The following is a 26,375-nucleotide window of genomic DNA, read 5'->3' as shown; positions in this document are numbered from 1 at the left end:
CTTATATAAAGACCAAGCAGAGTTTTTCCCTTTTAAGCCCATCTATTTTTTAAAGTTTCCAATTTTTAAGGATACATTCCAGAGGTGTTTCTTCTGGCTTAGAAGAAAGAACTCACCCTTGTTGAGTAACCTGCAACTGAGACCGCTACTAGAAATGAGGTCCAATATCCCTGAGACATTTACTAGGAAGCTTTTGTCAGAAGGGGATCAGAGTGTCCTGCAAATTCCCTTCTTACCTAATGGGGTTTTGAGTGTCCTCAACTCTCCCATCAATTCCTAACTAGACGTCTCTGGTCGACCTGGTCCCTCACTTGATGGGGCATGTTTGAAGCAGTACCAGTGAACTGCCAGAGCCCTCCTTGAGGGGCACCTGTTGTCTATATAATTCATATCCTTTGACAGTTCTTCCTACGTTGGGCTGTATTCCTCAAGATTGAGCATTTTTAAGACATAGGCTGTGAGGGGTTGCAAACCTGTGGACTGCTTAGAAGTGCTATTACAATAGGTAGTCTGACACAAGATACGGGCTGCCAAAGCCTGGAGTGAAGGGAGTCCTAAAGGTGCCAAAAGCAACTCTTGGACGAATTGGGAGTTCAGCGCAATAGAAATGCCTCATGAACCGGAGAGCCTGATGATTCTCTCTGACACAGGCAACGGTGAGTTTGGACGTTTCCCAGGTAGTTTAACATATAAATGAACCCAATTAGTTAGCTGGACATCTCCAAAGAACTTTAGATTTTGATATTTGTAAAGTGTGTCAAAAAGTCTCAGTTTTGAAACACACCTGGTCAGATAAAATCGTAAGTTGCTGTGAAACAATTATTTCTTGAGCTAAGGTGAAAAAAAAAAAGATTTCAAAAGTAGAGTTTACTTAAGGGCAGAGAAATTCTCACAATCTGATATCAAAAGGAGTATTCCAGGACAACTGTGTTCTCTTATGAAAGAAACGAAATCCAGTCTTGCCTCAGCCTATTCTTAATAAAATCGATTTACCTAATTGAATTTAATCCAACCTCGGAAAATCCTTAGCACACGGAGCATTTGAGAAAAGAATTTTCTTTTTCCACAAACCTTCTGCAACTTCCCATAGCCATACTTTGTCCATTATTTCCATTCAAAAATGGCCAGCTATTGGACAAAACCACCCCTTTTCCTTTAACAAAATTTATTTCCATTCCTTATACCTTCTCTTCTGAAAACACTCATCCTGCTTTCCTTACACAACCATTAACTGTCTTTTACAGTAGCATTTTGTAAATTGGTAGAGAATATCTCAAGGCAGGAATCAGCTTTAGTTTCTCCTTCACAAGAAGATGAAAGTAGGTAAATGTAGATCTGTTTAGCAATTACTGTTCCAATATTTTATCTTTGAAATGGCCTAGATATTCAATGAATTCTTATCATTTAACTTAATTTAGTTCCAATTTACCAAAAATTTGAGGGACTGTTTTAGATCAATATTTCCAAAGTATAATTATTTCTATAGTTTACCAAAAAGTTCTTATCCCAGTTACATTTACTTAATTCAATCATATCAGGTTACTTTCCCTTTGACAAATGTTATAACCAAACCAATATGCACTTACTGACTTTCAGTAACCCTGGGTACAAGTTTTATATTTAATGTTGATAACTCTAAAGACAGGTGTATATTAATTAAACCCAGAAGCTTAAGCTAACTTTAATACCAGGTATTCAATATTGACTATTTCCCTGATCATATGAACCCAAAATATATTTTGGCAAGCATCTTTTACATTTCTGAGAATGTATATAGACACTCTGTTTCCTTTAAATCAATTAAATACAGCTTATTTACAAGTTAGTTTTTACATAAGAACAGAACCCGAGATCTCATAGTTTTCCTGCTTAAATTTAAAATGGCCCTGTCCCCGCCTCAGCCTAGGGAGCTACAGATGGATCAGGGAGTTCCTGAGGGCCAAGGCAGAATAGTTAAATTACAAGGGCAGAGTAGGGAAAAATGCAAGCTCCTTTCTTTTCTTTTTGTTCTTTAAAATCCCACCAAGTAACCCAAAGCTGGAATCTCAGGCAATAAAGGCTCCACTGTGCCCACAATTTTGGCAGAGACTTGCAGGGGCAGTTGGACAGACAAAACTACATTAAAAAAAGATACCAATTCCAACAACTTGAAAACAAGAAGTGTTCAGGATAAAGGGGTGGGAGTGCAGGTGTAAGGATCAAGGGAGAGGTGAAGGGAGGAGGGACAGAAAAGACTGAAAAAGAGAAAGAGAGCAGGAGAATAAAGGTGAAAATACTGGGAAGTTAGGACTTCCAGCCACCACACGAGGTGAGGTCTAAACCTTGATTATGCTCATAAATCTCCCCTCAGGGTGAGTCTCCTGGACGAGGATGTGCTTGGTAGGAGGTGAGCCTCTCCTGCCTCTGCCTGTGATCAGTTAAGGTGAGCTCTTGCCAGCCAGTGGGAACATTGTCTCACAAGCTGAGAGGACTGATGCTGTAGCTGTCCAGTGTCTAGGAAGGATAGGACTGATGTAGAAGAGGTCAGAGGGGAAAAAAACAAAGCAAAGGAGGAAAGAGTTGCCTGATGAGGGTACTGAGGTGCCCGTGGGCCAGGAAGGAAGGCTTATCCGTGCGGTGATGCTGAGATGCTCCATGTGCACTTGTTATTAGTTTTCTGTCTGGGTGATCTGTCCATCGATGTAAATGGGGTATTAAAGACCCCCACTATTATTTTATTACCATCGATTTCTCCTTTTAGGGCTCATACAGGTCATTTTACAAGATACTTCTCTATGAAATGAATTGAATGTTAAAGATACAGTAAATAGTACTTGATAAGTTAAAGAATAAGTACTATAAATTGAAATGGAAAGTTAGTATATTGTGTGTGTATTAACCATCCACAATGCTGCCCCTTTCAGTAATTCTAGGATGAAATGTTTACCTAAGAAGAAAGTAACTGATAAATAGACAAGCCTTAGTCAGACTCACCAAGAAGAGAGAGGATCCAAATGAACAGAATAAGAAATTACTATGACCAGATATGTGCCAACAAAATAGACAACCTAGAAAAATTGGACAAGTTGTAGAAATATATAGCCTGCCAAGACTGAGTCAAGAAGAAATAGACAAATTAAGCAAACTGATCACTAGAACTGAAATAGCATCTATAATAATAAAAACAAAGACCGAAACTCCCAGCTAACAGAACTCCAAGACTGGATGGCTTCACTGGGGAATTCTATCAAACATGCAAAGAAGAGCTTATACCTATCCTTCTCAAAATATTCCAAAAGTCATTCTAGGAAGTCGCCATCACCCTGATACCAAACTAGACAAAGACACCACCACCAAAAAAAAAAAAATTACAGGCCAATATCTTTGAATATAGAAGCAAAAATCCTCAGCAACATATTAGCAAAACAAATCCAACAAGACATAAGAGGTATCATACACCATAATCAAGTAGGATTCACTCCAAGGTCACACACACAATGGAATATTATTCAGCCATAAAAAGAATGAAATATTGCCAGTAGCAGTCACATAGATGGACCTAGAGATTACCATACTAAATGAAATCAAAGACAAATTACTATCACTCATATATGGAATCTGAAAAAAATAATAAAAATCAGCTTATTTACAAAATAGAGACAGATGCACAGACATAGAAAACAAATTTACGGCTACCACAGCAGGGGAAAGGAGGGGAGTTTACCAGGAGTGAGAGAATAACAGACACAGCGCTATGTATTAGACACACAGCAGGGACTTCCTGTGAAGCACAGAGAGCTATATTCACCATCTTGTAATAACCTATAATGGAAAAGAATCTGAAGCTGTACCCCTGAAACTAACACAATACTATAAATCAACTAATTAAAAAAGAAATTTCAGCAAATTCCATATGGTCTTCTATGAAAATCCAACTAATACTGAGTAAGTATTCTTTTACTACAAGGAATATATTTACTGCCACTGCAAAACAAGCTGAAATACAGCTTTTTACACAATCTTTTGTTGAATTACTGATGTTTTCTTTTTTATAAGTCAAAAATGTCACAGTGATAATGATGGCTTCCAACTAATTCTAAGTCAAATTTGGGATTACATTTTTGTCTTTGATATTTCAAGAGTGATTACAACAGCTTTACAGAAAATACATGGATGTTTAAAAGAAACAAACTAATAAAAAAGTTGAAAATTGCCGAAGCTAGTTTTATGTTTAAAATACAATTTGCCAGAGACTGATTGGAAGAGTCATCAATTAAATAAGCTTAATGCTAGAAAATCACATGGTCCAACCCCCTGATTTTGTGATTATAATATTACTGTAGAAACATGGGTATTGGATGCCTTCTCTTTGCCCCTCCTCCACCTTGCCTCTGAGAGTAGAACTCGAGGGACTACAGAAACAGCTTTTCTTGCTCTCTGGCTTTTGATTTATCCGACCCCCCACAGGGCATCCCTATAGGATATCAAAGGAACAGAGTATTTTTAGAATTTCTCCTGATGGATGCCTACCTTAATGAAAAGTCATAACCCTCTCCTTCCAGATTTTTCTAATCACTCCCTCTTCATGTCCTTTCAGGTCCAAGTGTCATAAGAGCTGTTGTTAAACCTGGACACTGTCATACTCACTCTGCGTTCTCACATTTAACTTGCATTGGAATAACCTGGAGGACTCCTTAAACCCAGGTTGCTAGTTACCACATGGCAAAGTTTCTAATTTCTATGTCTGAGTTGTGTGTTTGCATGCATGCTCACTTGTGTCCAACTCTTTGCAACCCCATGGGCTGTACCCTGCCAGGCACCGCCGTCCATGGGATTTCCCAGGCAAGAATATTGGAGTGGGTTGCCATTTCTTACTCCCGGGGATCCTCCCGACCTAGGGACCCAACCCATGTCTCTTGCATTGGCAGGTGGATTCTTTACCACTGTGCCACCTAGGAAGCCCTATGTCTGAGTCAGCTGCCGATAATTTGCATTTTTAACAAGCTCCCAAGTGATGCTAGAACCACAGCCCTGTAACTCTCTACCTTGACCACCATTTTATAAATTGTCGTAATATGAGTTTGCTATCTCTTCCTTCTAGACCTTGACTAATATAAATGACTAAAAAAATTGTTGACAATAGACAAAGTCTTATAATTAAACATGATTTTTAAGTGCTTGTTTGAAAAATCTTTAAATCAAAGAAAGCTGTAGGGATTTAGGAAGTCCTTTTGTCCAATTTAAATTTCAGAGCAGAAAACTGTAAACAGAGATCAACCAATTGATACCCTGCTTTTCAGGAAGGTCTTTCCAGGATACTGTGCTGTGTCTTATCAAATAGTGGCTCTCACTCCACCTCCCTCTCCCCTCCCCTGGATTGCATAATCCCCTTCTGTTTCTATTATCTCCGTCTTTAGGTTTGGGCACCTGCAGTACATGTGGTTTTCAGGTAAGCATGCACCACAGTTGGGGGCATCTCAGGATAAGATCTCTAGCTCGGTTTTCAGCAGACGGCTTAGTAGAACCAAATATTTCATTGATGTTTTGTGCTGAATGGAGATAAGAGTCAATGGCAGGATCTCTGTTTGATTATCTGTGAGTCTGGTCTATCCATTATCTCCCAAGTCATCTTGTAGTCAGTCAACACAGAAACTCAGCCTGACACTTTGCTTCTCTCTCAACTACTTTCTAAAGACCTTTACCCAGTTAACCTCTATCAGCTTGGCTTTTCAAGTTGTTATCTGAGACTCCCATACCTTATCCTCCATCTGCTGGGCAGCTGTAGTTCTTCTTTGTCCTTTTCAAGTTTCTAAGTGGAAACCCAAGACACTGTCTGCCCAGCGCCACCCACACTTTCCTGGGAGCTGCACCTGTTGCAGTATTCTCTGGCCACTGATAATAGACCAGGAATCAGTAAAAGACACAAGTTTCTTCCTCAAGATTTTTGACTGTGGACAACTATATTTCTCCAACAAGGCTAAAGCTGTGAGATTGGAAACTTGGGGGCCTTGAACCAAATTTTCTGCAAAGACAGACAGGTGGCTGCCACATGAGGAGAAATGAAATGCACTCAGCAGTAGGAAATGCAGATATAAAGAAGGGACTGTGGACGTGAGCAAAAGAGGAGGGTGGGATAAATCGGGAGAGCAGCACTGACATATATACACTATTATGTGTAAAACAGATAACTAGTGGGAGCCTGTTGTATAGCACCAGGAGCTCAGCTTGGTCCTCTGTGATAACCTAGAGGGCTGGGATAGAGCAGAAGGGCGGCTCAAAGGGGAGGGGTTATATGTATACATATAGCCAGTTAACATTGTATAGCAGAAACCAACACAACACTGTAAAGCTGTTATGTTCCAATTAAAAATAAATTAAAAAAAAAAGAGATGTGGGTGCTCTGTTCAGCTACACCATGCCTTGGGTTCCAGCTGATTCTAAGGATTAGGAACATCCCTGGTCATCCTACCCTTTGATTGCTAAGCTTTATGAAAACTCCCCATTTTTGCTAAACCAGTTCAGTTTGTATTTCTATTTCATGAAGTCAAACACTGTGATTGATAAAGTAGTACAAGTTTCATTTCTGTTTACCTGGTCATTATTCGTTATGATAGTATGCATTTCTTGAGAATTTTCTATGGACCATTTAAGCCATACAATGCTCCTCAGATGTGAATAAAACAGGAAAGAAAATCGAGACTGAGAGAGATTGCATGGCCTTCTTCGGGCTCAACATTGTGCAATTATACGTGGCTGGGCCCAGATTCCTACCATGTTTCCCAAGATTTAAACACCCTGTGTTCATAACCACTATATTGCGTCTGAATTTCAATTAGACCAAAGTTCCTTTTCAAGTAATAGGCAAGGGTAGAAGAATGGAATTTTCAGTGCTCTTTTGTACTCAGAATTGAGCATCTTACCATTAAGTTTCATAGCATGCATTTTCCAGCACTGTTTGTTCCTACAATTTTCTGACTCAGCATAAAATTCTGCCTGGCCAAGTCTTGCTCATCCTTCACAGCCAACTTTGATGTAACTTCCCATAGAACCTTTCCTGCTCCCACTGAATGAACCACTCCCTCCCTTTCTTCCTGCTGTCCTGTTCACATTACAGTTAACTGGTTACATGCCTGACTCTAATATTATGTTGGGAGTTCCACGCTGTCCTCATTTGTCTAACTCCTGTACCTGACAAAATATCTCCCTTAGAATAGCTGCCTAATAACTACCTGTTGAGTTAAATTGATTTGGGGAGCATGTGGAGTCTAACCAGTACAGATGAAGAAATCATATTTTTATGCCTGGACAATTATGAAAAATGGCACAAGGTGGCCAAACATTACGGCTCAGGTGAGCAGACATCTTTACAAGGGGCAGAGGGACCGTCAGTGTGATTAATGGGAGACTTCCAATCCTTTGTTCCTAATGCAGTTTATCCTCAAAACCTGTCAAAGTCTGAAGACTGTTAACTGTTTTTACAATATCCAGGCACTCACTGTGGCATATAAAACACAATATAAATGATTTATTTGTGATCCTTGATTGCATCCCAGGTTACATTCTGAATATTTATTTTTGTTGGGGCTGGTTTTATATTAATTGAATGGTACAAAACCACATAGCATGGGCCAGCATTTGCATTTCCAAATTGCATTCCATTTGCTGGAGATGACTGTTTTATGGACTAAGCTCTGAACAGGCCTCTGGGCCTGGCTTTTAGTTTATATTTACCTTTTTAGGACAATGGAATAAATGTATCCAATGGCTCAACTATTCTCAGGTCTCTTCCATGAATCAGCAAGTGGGAGGCAGCTGGCATCAGGCAGTGAGGTTTGAGCTATATTGCATAAGGACCAGGAGGTACTAAAGCCAGGACATAACACTGCAGTGAAAATGGGGAAGCAAAAGAAATCACTAATTTGGCTTATAAATTCAACACTTGCTAGTTACATGTAATTCACAAACTTTTTAGTAACTATGGCCAATATTTTTATCTCAACCCCATCTCAACTTGCTACTCAGCCCATTTTTGGACTTCCTCCTTTCCACCTATAACTGCTGAGTAATCACAAAATGAAACTTGATACTCACCTAGGAAAACACGAGAAGGCACACCTCATGCAAACATAAATTATGAAAGATACTTGAAAGGTAGAGTATCTGAAATGTCACATCTCTTGAAGAACATAGTAAATGAGAGTTTCCTGAATTTTAGACAGCCTCTTTTCTTTGAATTTGAAACATTCAATTAGAAACATAAACTGTTGGTCACAAGATGATATAGAAAGACCTTGAGCTCTTCTCTCTCAGGCACACCAAAATCACAATTATTTACAGATAGCCATCGATGAAAAAGACCCAAACATACCAGAAAAGATCTTCTACAATGAGAAATATAAAGAAGGAATCATAATGAGACAGTAGGAGGGCCTGAATAGTGATAAAGTCAAACCCCATACCCCCAGGTGGGTGATCCACAAACAGGAGAACAGTTACAACTGCAGAGATTCTCCCAAAGGATTGAGAGGTCTGAATCCCACTTTGGGCTCCACAGCCCAGAGATCCAGCACTGGGAAGACAACCCCCCCTGGAGAATTTGGCTTTGAAGGCCACAGGCTTACTCCTGGCAGTTCCAGGGGTCTGGTGGAAATAGAGACCTCATGTGTAAGGGACTCATACAAAGTCTACCCAGTGTAGAAGCAGTAATTTGGCAGTAGCCTGGGTTAGACCTACCCCCTCCTGGAGAGGTAGGAAATAACTCCAATTCACCCTGGGGACATAGACTCCTGAACCATTTTGGAGAGCTCCTTCTACAACGTGCTAATACTATCCTGGAATTTTTCTTACAGCTTATTACCACAGAAAAGTCCCACTACAGCCCAACAGTCTGCAGGCACAGGTACTGGGATGCCTCAGGCCAAGCAGTTAACTGGACACCGACACAGCCCCACGTACCAGCAGGCAGGTTGTCTTAAGACCCCTGGATCCGCAGCCACCTCTGGACATGGCCTTGACCACCAGAGGACCCAGGACCTATCCCCACACACCAGTACACAGGCAATAGATCCAAGACTCCCAGGGCCCTCCAGCCAGAGACCCAGGCCCAGTTCCTATCCATCAGTGAGCCTGCCCTAGTTTCAGATCCAACTCTACCCACCAGCAGGCAGACACTAGACAAAAAAACCAATACCACCACAATCTGTGAACCAGGCCTGCCCTGGAATTGGCTGGGCCTGGTCTCCATCCACTAGTAGGCCAATACAAGCTTCAAGACACCAGCCCCCAGAGTCAGCCGTGTTGGGAACCAGCCCCAACCACCAGAAATCTGACATTTGCTCTGGGACCTATAACCAGGCCCCAGGATCTGGCTTCATCCGCCAGTAAGTAGACAACAGCCCCAGGTTCTCCTGGATCCTGACTCTGCCCATCAGTAATATAGCACTAGCCTTGGGCCTCCAGGTTTCTGCAGTCAGCTGCCTCATGATCAGACCCCATAACCAGTAATTGGCAGCCTCTGCACCAGGCAGGACCTGGCAACCAACCCGACTACAGCCAAATAAACCTACCAGACCATTGACATAGTCTGCTCGCCACAACAGAAATACCCACACAGCCCTCATAGGACATCTGGAGTGTACAGCTCTGGTGACAAGAGGGCAGTGTGCTATTGGGACTCATGGGATGTCTCACCAGGAAATATAACCAACTTACCAGATACATCAAAAGAGCAAGTTAGGTAAAATGAGGTGATAGGAGAACATATGCCAGATGAAGGAACAAGATAAAACTCCAGAAGAACCAGGTGGAAATAGACATGCTACCTGAGAAAGAGTTCAAGGTAGTGATCATAAACAGAATCAAAGAAATTGGGAGAATAATGGATGCATAGAATGAGAAGTGGGAAGTTTTTAATGAAGAGTTAGAAGATAAAAATAATAAAGAGATGAAGACTACAGTAACTGAAATGAAATAATACATTAGAAGGGATCAACATCAGACTAAATGGTTCAGAGGAACAGAACAACATGAGCTGGAAGACAAGAGTAGTGGGAATCATTGATGCTGAATGGAAAAATGAATAATAAGAAATGAGGATAATTCCCTCTGGACAACATCAAATGTACTAATATTCACATTATACGGGTCCCACAAGGAGAAGGGGGAGGACTGAGAGCTTAATTGAAGAGATAATAGCTGAAAACCTCCCTAACCTGGGAAAAGAAACAGACATCCAAATTCAGGAAGTACAGAGAGTCCCATACAGGATTAACCCAAAGAGGAACACATCAAAACATTGTAATTAAAATGGCAAAAATTGAAGATAGAGAATATCAAAAGTTTCAAGAGAAAAGCAACACTTTACATACAGGGGAACTCACAAGATTATCAGCTGACTTTTCTGCAGAAACTCTAAGCCAGAAGAGAGTGACACAATATATTTAAAGTAATGAAAGGGAAAAACCTACAACCAAGAATATTCTATCCAGAAAGGCTCTTGTTCAGATTTGATGGGAGATCAAAAGCTTCATAGACAAGCAAAAGCTAAGAGAGTTCAGCACCACCAAACAGGCTTTCCAAGGAATGTTAAAGTAACTTCTCTGAGCAAAAAAGGACACAATGAGAAGCATGAAAATCATACAAGGAGAAAGCTCATCGATAAAGGCAAATGCACAGTAAAGGTAGGAAGTCATCCCCTCATAAAGTTAGTAAGGTTAAAAGAAAAAAGTAGTAAAATCATCTATATTTACAGTAATTGTAAGGGGAGAAGAGTAAAATGCAGGGTTGTTGAAATGCACTTGAAATTAAGAATCAGCAACTTAAAACAACCATTCATATGTATAGATTGCTATATAAAAACCTCATAGTAACCTAAAACCAAAAATCTGTGATACATACATAAAAAAGAAAAAGGAATCCAAACATAACACCAAAGATGATCATCAAATCATAAGAGATGAGAACAAAAAAAAAAAGGAATAAAAAAAGACCTCCCAAACCAACCCAGAAGCAATTAACAAAATGACATATCAATAATTATTTTAAATATAAATAGACTAAATGCTTTAATCAAAAGACATGTGAAAAGAAATGAGAAAAAAATGATTACATGAGGACTAAACAGCATGTACTAAAAAACCAATGAGTCAATGAAGAAATCAAAATGGAAATTAAAAAATACCTTGAGACACATGACAATGAAAATACAACTGTTCAAAATCTACTGGATGCGGCAAAGTCAGTTCTTAGAGGGAATTTAATAGCAATACAGGCCTTCCTCATAAAACAGGAAAAATCTGAAATAAACAACCTAACCTACCACCTGGGAAGACCCAGAGGGATCGGGTGGAGAAGGAGGTGGGAGGGGGGACTGGGATGGGGAATACATGTAAATCCATGTCTAATTCATTTCAATGTATGACAAAAACCACTGCGATGTTGTAAAGTAATTAGCCTCCAACTAATAAAAATAAATGGGGAAAAAAACAAAAAGAAAGAGAAGAACAAATGAAATCTAAATCTAAAGTCAGCAGAAGAAAAATAATAAAGATATGGAGGATAGAAATAAAATAGGGATTAAAAATAGAAAAAAAAAAAACACAATAAAACCAAGAGCTGGTATTTGAAGGGGTTAAGAAAATTGACAAACCTCTGGCCAGGTTCACCAGGAAGAAGAGAAAGAACCCAAATAAACAAAATAAGAAATGAAAAAGGAAAAATCTCAACTGATAGTGCAGAAATACAAAAAAAAAAAAAAAGAGAGAGAGAATTCTATGAATAATTATATGCCAATGAATTTGACAACCTGGAAGAAATGGAAAACCTTCAAGAAGCTTACAGTGCTCCAAAATTGAATCAAGAAGAAATAGATGATTTGTGCAACTGGCCACTAGTAGTGAAACAAAATCTGTAGTAAAAAAAAGAAAAATTCCCTACAAATAAAAGTCTAGGATCAGACGGCTGCATAGATAATTTTACCAAATATATAAAGAACTTACACCAATTCTTCTCGAACTCTTCCAAAAGATTGAAAAGAAAGGAACATTCCCAAAGACATTCTATGAAGCCACCATCATCCTGATACCAAAAGAAGACAAAGCAAGACAAAGATAACCACCAAGAAAGAAAATTACAGGCCAACATCTTTGATAAATACAGATGCAAAAATTCTCAACAAAATACTAACAAACCAAACCCAAAAACACATAATAAAGATCATACACCACAATGATGGTCCAACATTTGCAAATCAATCAGTGTAATCCACCACACTAACAAAAGAAAATTTAAAAACCACATGATTATCTCAATAGATACAGAAAAAGCATCTGACAAAATTCAACATCTATTCCTGATAAAAAGAAAAAAACACTCCTACCAAAGTGAGTATACAGGGACATATCTCAACATAATAAAAGCTGTTTATGACAAACCCACAGCCAACATGATACTCAACAGTGAGAAGCTGAAAGCCTTCACACTAAAGACAAGGATGCCCAGTCTCATCACTTCTATTCAACATCGTATTGGAAGTCCTAGCCACATGAGTCAAACAAGAAAAACAAAAGGTATCCAAATCATAAGGAAGAGGTAAAATTGTCACTGTATGCAGATGACCTGATACTATATATAGAAAACCCTAGTGCTCAGTCACTCAGTTGTGTCCAACTCTGCAACCGCATGGACCTGCCAGACACCTCTGTCTGGGATTCTCTAGGCAAGAATACTGGAGTGGGTTGACATGAGCTCTACCAGGGGATCTTCCCAACCCAGGGATCAAACACAGGTCTCCCACATTGCAAGCACTTTCTTTACCATCTGAGCCACCCAGGAAGCCCCTATAAAACCCAAAGGACTCCACAAAAAAACTACTAAGTCTAATTAAATGAATTCAGTAAATAGCAGGATACAAGGTTAACATTCAGAAATCAGTTGCATTTCTTTACACTAACAATGAAATATCAGAAAAGGAATGTAAAAAAAGAAACCAAAAAACAAACAAAACAAAACAGTCCCTCTTAAAATTGTACCAAAAGAAAAACCCCAAAAACCTAACCGAGGATTTGAGAGACATATCCTGAGAACTATAAAACATTAATAAAGGGAATTAAAGAAGATTCAAAGAAATGGAAAGATATCTCATACTCTTGGATTGGAAGAATTAATATGGCTAAAATGGCAATACTACCCAAAACAATCTAGAGATTTAATGCAATCCCTATCAAATTACACATGACAATTTTTACAGAACTAGAACAAATAATCCAAAAATTTATGTAGATGCCTGCTAAGTCATACCCCTCTTTGCGACCCTGTGGACTATAGCCCACCAGTCTCCCTGTCCATGGGATTCTCCAAAAACTTATAGATCTATAAAAGACCAGAATTGCCAAAGCAATCCTGAGGAAAAAACAAAACAAAAAAGCTAAAACAAAGCAGGAGGCATAACCCTCCCAGACTTTAGAGAATACTACAAAGCTACAGTAATCAAAACTGTGATATTGACACAGAAACATACATATGGATCAATAGAACAGAATAGAAAAGCCAGAAATAAATCCACACACCTATGATCAATGACTTTTCAGCAAAGGAGGTAAAAATATAAAAGTGGGAAAATGACAATCTCTTCAGCAAGTGGTGCTGGGAAAGTTGGACATCTACATGTAAATCAATGAAGTTAGAACACATCCTCACACCATACATTTTTGAGTTTAAAAATAAACTCAAAATGGCTTAAAAACTTAAATATAAGATATGACACCTCAAAACTCCTAGGAGAGAGCATAGGTAAAACATTCTCTGACATAAGTCGAACCAGTGTTTTCTTAGGTCAGCCTCCCAAGGCAATATGAAAAAAAATACAAAAATAAACAAATGGTACCTAATCAAACTTATAAGTGTTTTCACAGCAAAGGAAATCATTTAAAAGAAAAAGAAAAGACAACCTGCAGAAAGGGAGAAAATAATCACAAATGATATGACAGATAAGGGCTTACTCCTCGAAATATACAAACAGCTCATACAACTCAATAACAACAACAACAAAACAAACAACCCAATAAAAAAATGGGCTGAAGACCTTAACAGACATTTCTCCAAAGATGAAATATAGATGGACCTTAGGCAGGTGAAAAGATGCTCAACATTACTAAGTATTAGAGAAATGCAAATCAAAAGTAAAATGAAGTACCACCTCACACCAGTAAGAATGGCCATCATTAAAAATAACAAATGCTGGAGGGGGTGTGGAGAAAACGGAACCCTCCTACACGGCTGATGGGAATGTAAGTTGGTGCAGCCACTGTAGAAAACAGTATGTATGTTCCTCAGAAAACTAAAAATAGAAATACTGTATGATTGCAGGTGGCGATTACAGCCATGAAATTAAAAGACACTCACTCCTTGGAAGGAAAGTTATGACCAACCTAGATAGCATATTAAAAAGCAGAGACATTACTTTGCCAACAAAAGGTCCGTCTGGTCAAGGCTATGGTTTTTCCAGTGGTCATGTATGGATGTGAGAGTTGGATTGTGAAGAAAGCTGAGCGCTGAAAAATTGATGCTTTTGAACTGTGGTGTTGGAGAAGACTCTTGAGAGTCCCTTGGACTGCAAGGAGATCCAGCCAGTCCATCCTAAAGATCAGTCCTGGGTGTTCACTGGAAGGACTGATGTTGAAGCTGAAACTCCAGTACTTTGGCCACCTCATGCAAAGAGTTGACTCATTGGAAAAGACCCCGATGCTGGGAGGGATTGGGGGCAGGAGGAGAAGGGGACGACAGAGGATGAGATGGTTGGATGGCATCACCGACTCAATGGACATGAGTTTGAGTAAACTCCGGGAGTTGGTGATGGACAGGGAGGCCTGGCGTGCTGCGATTCATGGGGTCGCAAAGAGTCAGACACGACTGAGCATCTGAACTGAACTGAACTGATGATCCAGAAATCCTACTCCTGGGCATATATTCAGAGAAAACTAATTTAAAAAGATACATGCACCCCTGTGTTCATAGCCAAAACATGGAGACAACCTAAATGTCCATCAACAAATGAACAGATAAAGAAGTGATACATATATACAATGGAATACTACTTCATCCATTAAAAAAAAAAAACCAAGATAATGCCATTTGCATCAACATAGATGTGACTAGAGATTATCATACTAAGTAAAGTAAGTCAGAGAAAGATACCATATGATATCACTTATATGAGGAATCTAAAATCTGGCACAAATGAACCTATCTACAAGACAGAAACAGACCCACAGACCTAGAGATCAGACCTATGGTTGCCAAGGGGGAGGGGTGGAGGGAGAGATGGACTGGGAGTTTGGGATTGGGAGATGCAAACTCTTATATTTAGAATGGATAAGCAACATGTTCCTACTGTGTAGCACAGGGAACTATACCCAGTCTCCTAGGATAAACCATAATGGAAGAGAATATTTTTTAGAAGTGTATATATGTGTACAACTTAGTTTGTTGTACAGCACACATTGACACATTTTAAATAAACTTTATTTCAATTTTTAAAAGTATTACTAAAACAAGTCTGAAGGGATCCAAAAACAAGGCCTGCAGTAGACTTACTTCATATCCAAAGACACATACAGACTAAAAGTGAGAAATAGAAAAAGGTATTCCATGCTAATGGAAATCAAAAGAAAGCCAGGGTCACACTACTTACATCAGATAAAATAGACTTAAAATAGTTAAAATACAGACTGTTACAAGAGACAAAAAAAGGACATAATGATCAAGGGATCAATCTAAGAAGATACAGCAATTATAAATATACATGCACCCAACATAGGAGCACCTAAATACACAAAAGCAAATATTAACAGACACAAATGGAGATATCAACAGTAATGTAATACTAACAGAGGGCTTGAACACCCCACTTACATCAATGGACAGATCATTCAGACAGAAAATTAACAAGGAAACACTAGCCTGAAGTGACACATTGGACCAGATGGAGCTAGCAAGCAAAGAACAAACAAAACCCATTAGTAGAAGGAAATAAATGATAAAGATCAGAACAGAAATAAATGAAATAGAAAAAATAGAAAAGATCAGCAAAACTAAGAGCAGTTTCTTTGAAAAGATAAACAAAGTTGATAAAACTTTAGCCAGACTCATCATGAAAAAGAGAGGGTCCAAATCAGTAATTTCAGAAATGAAAAAGGAGAAGTTACATCCACACCACAGAAATACAAAGGATCGTGAGAGACTCCTAAGGGCAGCTATATGCAAATAAAATTGACAGCCTAGAAGAAATTCCTAATTATCTACTATTTTCCAAGTCTGAACCAGGAAGACGTGCAAAATACAAACAGATAATTATGTGATGAAATTGAATCAGTAGTAAAGAAAAGAAAAAGAAAAAACTCCCAGTAAACAAAAGTCCAGGACCAAATGGCCTTCACAGGTGAATTGTACCAAACATTTAGAGAAGAATTAATACCTATCTTTCTTAAATTACTAAAAAAAAAAAAAAAATTGCAGCAGGAGGAACACTTTGAAACTCATTCTATGGTGCTACCATCACCCTGATACCAAAACCAGACAAAGATATCACATAAGAAAGAAAACTTCAGGCCAATATCACTGATGCAAAAATGTAGATGCAAAAGTCCTCAACAAAATATTAGCAAACCAAATCCAAAGATACATCAAAAGATAATATATCATGATCAAATGGAATTTATCCCAGAGATGCAAGGGCTTTTCATTATCTGTTAAGCAATCAGTGTGATACACTTTAACAAACTGAAGAATAAAAATCATATGATGCAGAAAACACTTATGACAAAATTCAACTTCCATTTTTCATTAAAAACTCTCCAGAAAGTGGGAATAGAGTGAGTTTATCTCAACATAATAAAGGGCATATATGACAAACCTACAGCTAACATCATTCTCAACAGTGAAAAAAAGTTGAAAGCATTCCACTCTCACTACTTTTATTCAACATATTGAATAAATCTCCTAGCCAGGACAGAGGAGATACAACGAAGTTGGATTTTAGTGATCAAACTGATGGAAAAGTGTATAGAAGATTTAATAGGAGAGCTAGTTGGCAGTTTTACCAGTTAGGAATTCAACAGACCTCAGGAAGAAAAGGGAGAAGAAATCACACCATTTTGCTTTCCCTGAGGTATACTATTCGACTGTAAGAACAGTGCTAATTCAGAACAGATAAATCAACCCAAACACCATTTTCTAATGTTCATTTAGTTAATGGATTTATCTAAAAAGACCCTTTATCTTAGGGAACAGACTTTACCAACATAGCATTTTCTTTTTAGGAGCCCCTTTTGTAAAATTAGAAATGAACTCAATGAATGTTCCCGTATATTTTACTGCCATGACATTTAAATATGTTTTTCCTCCAGGAAATTTTCAAACTGATCTCTTTCTTCCCAGGTACCTCCAGATCATCAGTTACTCGATGTAAACCTGGAGCCAACTGCCCCAGTTCACACAGTAGCATCAGCAGACAACTGTCCCCTCTCTCTGTCACAGAAGATTCCTCTGCTGCTATTCTTGAACTTCAGAGTCGAGGATCCTCTGGAGTTTGTGGACACAGAGCTGAGAGGCAAAACAGATCAGGTATGTGAGTGGCTGCCTCTTAAATAACAGTACATGTGGTGAGCTTCTGGCCAGCAATGAAAGATATCACCATTGGCACAGAATGTAGAGATGTGACACTGACTCTTAGGAGTACATGTGAGCAGAGTTTATCAAGTGGAAGGAGAAGGAAGAAGAGAAATGTATAGATATAATCCATGAATGATGGACAGTGTACAGTGTAGCAGAGAAATAATACCAAAACCTATAGTTGGAGGGCTTAACACATGGTTAAACAATGACTTCTAATGCAGTTCATAAGGAAACTATTTTTCTTATCTTCAAGATGGCAAAAGCCAGCAGTCCTGGGATTTAGTAATAGCAAGCTGTACCCATTCTGAGAAGAATAAAAGCACCAGTAAAATCACAGACTCTGCTCTTATCTTTATTAGGACTGCCAGTCCTTGGAGCCCTTCTAGTTTTCCCAATTTTATACCTCCTTCAGGACAATTCAGTTGCCTCCCTGATCAGCATTTACTATTAAATCAAGACCTTTAACCTTTCTCACATCTGCCTGACCAACCCCTGGAATACTTGGGTTACTGGAATCACTAGATAAATCTCTTAACTATATCCATGGGTTTCCCAGTGAATGTATCATTTTAAAACGTAGCTCGAACATGCATGGGATTTCCCTAGTGGTTCAGATGGTAAAGAATCTGCCTGCAATGCAAGAGTATGCATAAAATCCTTAAAGGATGAAGGAGGAGGACAGAAGAGAGAGCTAAAGAGACAGAACTCTGGAAAACTCTAAAGTGATCAGAAGAGGATGAAGAACAGGACTCAGCAAAATAAACTGAAAAGGAGAGGTTAGTGAAATACGAGGTTGTTATTTCATCTAAAGTAAGTAGTGAAAAAGTATCCATTGAACTTCAAAAACAGGAGATTATTTATTATCCAGCAAGAAAAAATTCAACAGAGTCATGGGGCAAAAGCCAAAACGTAGCAGTTGAGGAAGAATGGGTGGGAAAGAAGCAAAGATAGTTAAGTACAGTATACAGACAGACCTCAGAGATACTGTGGGTTTGTTTTTAGACTCTTGTGGTAAAACAAATATGGCAATAAAGCAAGTCACATGAAAAAAATAAATGCAGCTGGGTCCACTAGGCTGCTGCCCAGTACTGTTACATTTTGGTGATGGACATCATACTGCCTTCCCCAGAGATAATCTCAAGCTTCGAGTCCATATTCACTTCCTCTCATCATATGACCACACTTTTACCTTCCTAAAAAGATTGATTGTGTGCTAACAGATGCTTTCTTCCCTGCCTCAAAGCGTCTCTGTTCTCTTTCTTGCTAATTTGCTAATTATCATCATTGTAGGGGCTTCCCTGGTGGCTCAGATGGTAAAGAATCCACCTGCAATACGGGAAACCTGGGTTCAATCCCTAGGTTGGGAAGATCCCCTGGAGAAGGGAACGGCTATCCACTCCAGTATCGTTGCCTGGAGAATTCCATGGACAGAGGGAGCCATCAGGCTACAGTCCACGGGGTCGCAAAAAGTCAGACTTGACTGAGAGACTTTCACTGTCATCATTGCAGGGACCACTTTTGACTTCTGTGTTTGCAACCATTCTGATGCTGACTCCTCCTACATCCATGATTACCTCCTCTCCATCTCTTCCACCTACATTTTCAATCTCCCCTTCTCCATTTATTCCTTCAGCTTTGCCAGCAATATAGTAAAATCTCTTGCATCCTTAAAGTCAATAGTGACACCAGCAAAAACAACAAAATAACTCTATCCAAAAGAAGTGGGCAGTGGGAAAAAATCGAAAAAAAAAAAAAAAAAAACCCTCATAACTTTGAGAACACTAGCTTTAAAAAATTAGCAGAAGAGAAATAATTCAGGGGACCCAGGTAAATGAAGGTATAGAGGAGATGTGAAAGTAGGTCTAGGGACCTACTTATTTGATTAGAGGTTTTTATTAGAAGATTTTTTTCCCCCAAAATGACAATATTTTAAAATGGAATCTCAGCAACTATGGACCCCAAGGCCAAAACTCTTTTGTAAAAAGTGAAGAAAATGACATTGTAAATCTTCAGAAAGTTTTAATTGGCTTTAATTAGTTGCAGTAGTATTCTTATTATCTCAGTTATCTGCAGAAAAGAATGTTGCAGTTAATTAAATATGGTTAATAAATTTGCCCTATCATATACCAATTACAAATCTCAAAGACTGTATCATTGAAGACCACATGTGGCATAATTTATTCTTTCTGCAACGATTTGGAATACACTTGGGGATATTCCTAGACACCAAAAAGAAGAAGAAACGAGAGAATCTAAAGAGCAGCTCGCCATGCTCTCATGAATGTTATGGTACTTAACCTCAAAATGAATCCCATGAGCTAAGTATTGTTGGTGTTTGACAGAGATGCTAAGACCAGAGTTAAATATATAGTCAGGGCCTTCTGGTGGCAGGGCTAGGACTTCCACTCATGCTTCCAAATTCCAGTGGCCTCTACCATCAATCTGTGTGACTCTAATCAAGGTTCATATAGAGGGATGGAATTACTGGTAAATCAATTTTAATGATGTATACAAAACAATAAATCTAAGCAGGACTATAGAAAATCACATTTAAATGATCAGAAAAATAAAAGAACCCAGGAGAGTCAATCTTTCTGTGGTATCTACAGATAGTAAGATTAAAGAATTGTCAACAATTCAATTTAGTTTGCAGAAGAATGAGCCAATACTATGGGAGGATTTAGGTGACTACTGGTGTCATCAAAAGTACTCTGTATGCTCTGACAGTGGTACAGATGTCATCTTCAAAGGTGACAGTAAAGGGAGATGTCAAAGGGATACAAATAATCTTTGTAGAATCATTCCTCCTTTATGAGTTAGTCCCTTAGAATAGTGTGACCTGAAGTGCAATATACCTTTCTCTTCTATTAAACCTCATGCAAGGCTGCCATTCCTGCCAGGAAACTTTTCTCCAACCCATTTCTGAAGCTTCCAGTGCTTAAATGGGGAGCTCAAGCCTGAAACCTAGACAGAATGAATATTCAGAATAAAAAGTTTAGACCCTGGAGTCATGCTGACTTGGGCTCAATCTTGAACAGCCTTTAATGCAAGTCTTAATACAGCTTACAGATTTTGCATCTGTAAAGTGGGAATGGTAATACCCACTTAATTGGGTAGGCTTGTGTTCCCTTCCCAGCCTTCCAACACAAGAGCTCTTGTTCTGCCCTGTTATTCATTTTTGTTTTTTCCCCTCTACTCTCTGTATAAGCCACATGGACATAGCGAATTTGAAGAATGTTATCAGGTATAGTCTGTACACAGCCAAGCATGCTGGTTAGCATACTTTCAGTCTCATCTCAGTGTTACTGCATCACAGAAGTTTCTCCTGGTCACTACACACCTCACCTCTTAACAAGTGCTGCTTGTCTGCCTCCACGTGGCCTTGTATCTGCCTTACTCGGCCCTTCTCACACTGTTTTAAATGTGTTTCCTGACCTTCCTCTAGATTATGAGCTCAAGTCTTTCATTTTTGAACCCCTGGGACCTATTTAACCAGCTCCTGTAGTCTCCACAGGACTTTGTTGAATAAATAAATAAAAGAATACCAGTTTTCATCTTCCGGAGACTAGGCTCTGAGAATTCTGTTTATAAGACTTGGAAGTCATGTAATAATTGCCTGTTTATCCTGCTTGGTTTATACTCTCCAATGAAAAATTCACTTTCAAGGCTTGCTATCTGCTTTCCCCAAATAAATGGCTGGATGAAAGCCTTTGCCACAGCGGGGCAGTCACACCTGGGCCATTAAGCAGTGGAAACATTCAGCAGAGAGCCGGCAGGTTCTGAAGAGGAATGTGAGAAAGCCATCCACTATCACTTGCAGTCTGTGGGCTGTACCACTTGCGTAAGCCCAGGATAAACCTTATGCTTAGAGGAGGTCCCTGGAAACACCATGGAGTCTTACAGACAATTCTGTCTACCTTTCCCCGGATTCTACCATCTGGGGACTCAGGATGACCACTGCTCTCATTTAACGTCCTGATAGGTATATAAATTCATTGTGTTGAGCTTGTTTTTGGTCTTAGGGAGAAGGCCTTTATGATTGTCACTTTTGGAGAACTTCGGCTATTTCAATGTGAAAAAAAATGCTACTAAATTTTCTTAGTAAATGTAAAAATATAAAGCAGAACTCACTGTGCTCCCAGAAATATATTAAACAGTAATTTGTTCTGAGGTAGGAGGTGATTTTGTGCAGTCCAGACTTGCTCTGTTTGGGGGCACATCCTTTTCAATTTATTAGTAATCTTTGCTGCAGTTAAAAAAAAAAAAACTCAGTGGGAAATAAAAAATAAATACTTATTTCTCATTCACTTTTTATGTTGGTGAATACAAGGTTCTGACTAGGTCCTGCTCATTCTCCCACAAAGACCAAAGGCACAGCTTCTATTTGAGATTTTCCATTCTCGTGGCAGAAAGGAAGAGCTAGAGAGGTAGTGGGGCCGTGTGAAGCCTCTAAAAGCTTCTACTGAGAGGTGGCGCACCATACCGCAGACAGTGAACACACCATCTGTCCATGTTTGATTAGACAAAGCAGATCATGTGGCCAAGGCCAAAGCCTTTGAAGCTGAAATGCTCTCACAAGGAGGTGGGTAGGGTTCCCCTGAGAACAGAGAGCATCACCAACTTCATCAGCATCATCATGGCCTGGATAAGGGTCCCAGATACACAATATACCTTACAGAGCAGAGATTCCAGACAGAAAATGAGCCAGTGTTAGTTGTCTCTTCAGACCATAGTAGGGAAAACAAAACACTGGTGATTCTACTGTCTGTCTCTTTCATTTCTGTTTTATAACTTGATTTCCACACATTTGTATTCCTTTCCTGTTTGCAGGGGATGATGGAGCACAGACTCATCCTGAGAACAGCAGCCAAGAAAACAGAATCAAGGCTCGCTGCCTGTCCTGCATGTCCATGGTTCTGAAGGCTGTCTGGGGACTTTTGATCATCTTGTCAGTGTCATCATCTTGGGTTGGAACCACACAGATTGTAAAAATTACTTATAAGAACTTCTACTGTCCATTTTTCATGACTTGGTTTTCAACAAACTGGAACATTATGTTTTTCCCAGTCTATTATTCTGGTCATCTGGCCACTGCTCAAGAAAAACAATCTCCAATGAAAAAATTCAGGTAGGTTTCATGTTAAATGGCCAATAGAGATGGTTTGAAATAATTTCATGCAAATATGCATGATTTCATCTCGTTGAAAGATAAGTTGAGGAGTGTGGAGAGGCAGGATCTAAGGTCAGTAATGAACATATGAACATGAAGAAACAGAATCAGCTCCCTCCTCCCTCCAAAATTATTGTCTACAACATGCCAAGCACTGTGCTAGTGCTTTTGCAGATCTTATCTAATTTTCATTGGTGGTAACAGCCACCTTTTAAGGTGGTGTTAATTATCCCTATTTTAACACAAGAATAACAGGTTTGGAAAGATTCAGTGACTTGTCCAAGGTCACACATTTATAAATAATGGAACCCAGATTTTAATCCAGCTCAGTCTCTCTTTTATCATGTTTTCAAAGAACAAGCCAGGGTCTCGAGCCCGGGGGCAGGGAAACTGTATTATAAAGATTCTTACAAAAACACTCACTCAGTATTCTGGACACAGCGGTGTTATAGCAGATAAAATGACTTGGCCTGGCCTTGGGATGGGTTAAAAGAAGCTGTTCTTTGCTGGCCAGGACCAGAGAGCCTTGTCTGTTGGTTTGCTGGCCATGAGCGTGACAGTGCCATGGTCCTGTTGGTTGATCTGAGTTCGACCTGGCTCCTGCAGCTCCATCATGGAGAGATGGGAAAGTTGGCAGAGCCATGTCATGCAGTCCTGCGCGGCACTGAGGAGAGGCAGAGTAGCATTGGGGTTAAAGGTCCTTTGCTAACAGAGCTTGAAAAGAAAAACCAGAATCAAGGAACAACTTCCAGGACAGTCACTCTGCTCACCAGGAGAAAACAGTGGTCTTGACCTCAGCAGATTGTAGTGGGAGAGTGACAGCTTTTTGCTTATTCCTCCTCAGCAGAATGGCAATAAATTTGTCTTGCAGGGGCCCAAATAACCTTTCTATCTTGCCCTTTTACCTTATGATGAAAGGATGATCATCGGTGCATGGTAAGACTGTCCTTAAAAATTTAAGGCACTCTGAAGGCTTTATCTTCAACTTCCATCACCAGCTTGGAATTGCCCAGGAATATTGACGTTGCACTGTGAGCTGACTTTCTCTGTGTGTCCATGAACATTCTGCTATCATTAAAGCAACAAAAACCAGCTCAAAAAGAAGTGTTTTCTGGTTTGGAGGAAAGAAAAAAGCCTTACACCTGTTAAGGATTGCTAAGACTAATTTCTTCCCATCAAAACAGACATGAGGTCTTTTTAGATAACAATACTTAATACATGATTTCAGGGGACATAATTATCGGACTAAAGTCTCCCTGACTGCAGACACCTCCACTTCCCTATAGTGTATATGTGCTACTCAAAGGTTCCTATGGTTTCGACACACATGCTGATGAAAAACAGCAGAAGGGTAATATGGGAAGCAATGCCTCAGAATACCTCAAAGCAAGCCAGGTCAGCTTTACTTAAGAGAACACATTTACAACAAGAGGCTCCTGCTGACAGAAGTGTTGTTTGGAGAATGAGTTTCTCTCACACTGAACTAACTCTGAACGTAGTGAAATCTGTGACTTGACAGGACACCTCCACCTGTTAGTCCTAGCGTGAAGTTGACCATTTGTGAAACTGAATCAAAGAGCTTTTATTTTCAAGAAGAAAACATTGTCTTTGAAGGGAATATTCTCCAGTGGCCCCCTCCATATGAAAGGTAAACACTGCCAGAAAATTCTGAGATCCTTGATCTTTATTCCCTGTAGATTCATTACCACCGTCTGCCAAGAAGTCACCCCATGAAATTCTCACAGCAGAGCAAGGGGAGAATAGTTAGTGTCTAAGACTGGAAACAGGATGTATCCCATAGCATCACACCCTCTATTTTCTCCTTTTCTCTTGAATGGTATGAAAGCATTTTGAGTTTTTTTCCCTATCACTAACATCAAAAGAATTTTCAACAAAGTATCAAACTTAGATGGTAAGGATTGTGCATTTGGAAATAGTTTTTGGTATTTCAATCATGCCATTTATATACAGTTAAGAGAATTCAATTGCCTCAGGTGAATTTGAAATTAAAAAAAAAATTATATACTGTAGTTTTGATGGTATCTCAAAAGAATATCAAAGGGTCATTTCTTAAGGAAAAAAATCTCTAGAAAGCATGAAACTAGAGCCAAAGACACACTTGCCATATGTCAGGAAGCTATGAAATGTGCTTAAGATGCCAACCAACATACAGAAAGTGTTCCATTAACTAGTAGCTGCTGGAACAGTGATGAGCATGATTACATTATTAGTACCCCCAACTTCTAAGCTTCTTTCCAAATTTTGCCTCCTGTCAATGCTTCTTGTCTAGAAATGCTGAACTCATCATCCCAAGGAGTGACATGCTGTTGTTATCCGTTTCTTCACAGAAATCCATCTTTTTAAAAGAAATTTTCACCTTTCCTAGCACTTAATGCTTAAACAGCAAGAGGTTTTACCCAGGTGAACTGGTGTTTGAATGGAGACCAATTTTAATTCTTGTAACAGCAGTGACAAGTGGGGAGAAGGTTGGCACTGAGAGGAAAGGGGAAGAATGGGTATCTAGGGGGAAGCCAGTTCCTGGGGGACAGGATAAGCCAGGCCAGGAGCCTCTGCTAGGCAGCAGTGCTATACTGGGGGCACTCTCCCCAGCCCACCTGCCTGTGCTGGCTTCCCCACGAGGGGCAGGGTGTTTCCTTTCCTGAATCCAAAGTCTTTGAGCGCACTCTACCCAGCATGATGGTGGAACCCTTGGTAAGAAGAACCATCACTGGCTAGGGCTGGTGATAGGAAAAGAAAGGCTTTAATCATAATTAGATTTGTTGTGGTTCTTAATAAATATGTATTTTAAAGGACGTTCAGAAGTTATAGATGTCAGGATAAATAAACCCATGACTCCCCACTCCAGCTCTCCCTGGCAGATTTCCTCAAGGACCAGATCTTTCTGTAAGGACAGAATACAAAGCATGTGCCTAAATGCTCCATAAAAACTGTTCCTTGCTCTGTGTGTGCCTCTGCTTCTGAGTATCTCAATAGTAGGGCTTTAGAAAGGCCATTCCATTTTATAATATTGTAAATCAATTACACCTCAATAAAGCCAAACAAAGCAGAGACTCCATCCATTTTCCTGTGTGTGTGAGCATGCGTAATTTCTGTTTACTTTACAAAAGGTTTTGCCTCTGGCTTATTTAGTCCCTTCACTGAACTTTTGTCTCCTTCAAGTTAAAATTTAGCTTTGGGAAATCCCATTTTATGAAACCTTTCCATTTTGGTTGTCTCCCACATGAAAGTAAAACCATGGCATGCATGTCTGTGTGTTCAAAATGGATTTTTAACCTTCCCAGAGTCACTGGCCTACAATCCCCTGTGTTCTCAGCTGCTTGGAAGCAGCATTTACTACGAGACTTGATACTGAAGCTCGTCCCCCTGAGCCTGAAGCCTCATCACTTGGTCATGCCCTCCCCACATGCAGTTCTCCTGTGGGCTGAATCACTTCATACAGGGGAGGCAAACATTGGCTGGAGATTGCTTTGAGGCAAAGTAATACTTTGAGACACAATTATCTCTATTCAGAAAGAGCTAGAAGAGAAACCAGAAA

The 26,375-nt window shown here is 39.4% G+C and overlaps 1 protein-coding gene across 1 annotated transcript in view; it reads left to right on the top strand.

The window, feature by feature from the left end:
• SLC35F4 (solute carrier family 35 member F4) overlaps positions 1–26,375 on the top strand; it is a 274,077-nt gene that overhangs the window by 226,817 nt on the left and 20,885 nt on the right. Inside the window, exons 2-3 of the mRNA XM_020876210.2 lie at positions 17,413–17,598; positions 22,480–22,777. Coding sequence (XP_020731869.2) covers positions 17,413–17,598; positions 22,480–22,777 — 484 coding nt within the window. The remainder of the gene's footprint in view (positions 1–17,412; positions 17,599–22,479; positions 22,778–26,375) is intronic.

Source organism: Odocoileus virginianus, chromosome 6 (genome assembly GCF_023699985.2).
Source record: "Odocoileus virginianus isolate 20LAN1187 ecotype Illinois chromosome 6, Ovbor_1.2, whole genome shotgun sequence".
Classification (NCBI taxonomy): Eukaryota; Metazoa; Chordata; class Mammalia; order Artiodactyla; family Cervidae; genus Odocoileus; species Odocoileus virginianus.
The sequence above is the reverse complement of the archived record's forward strand: the minus strand, read 5'-3'. Positions and strand labels throughout refer to the sequence as shown.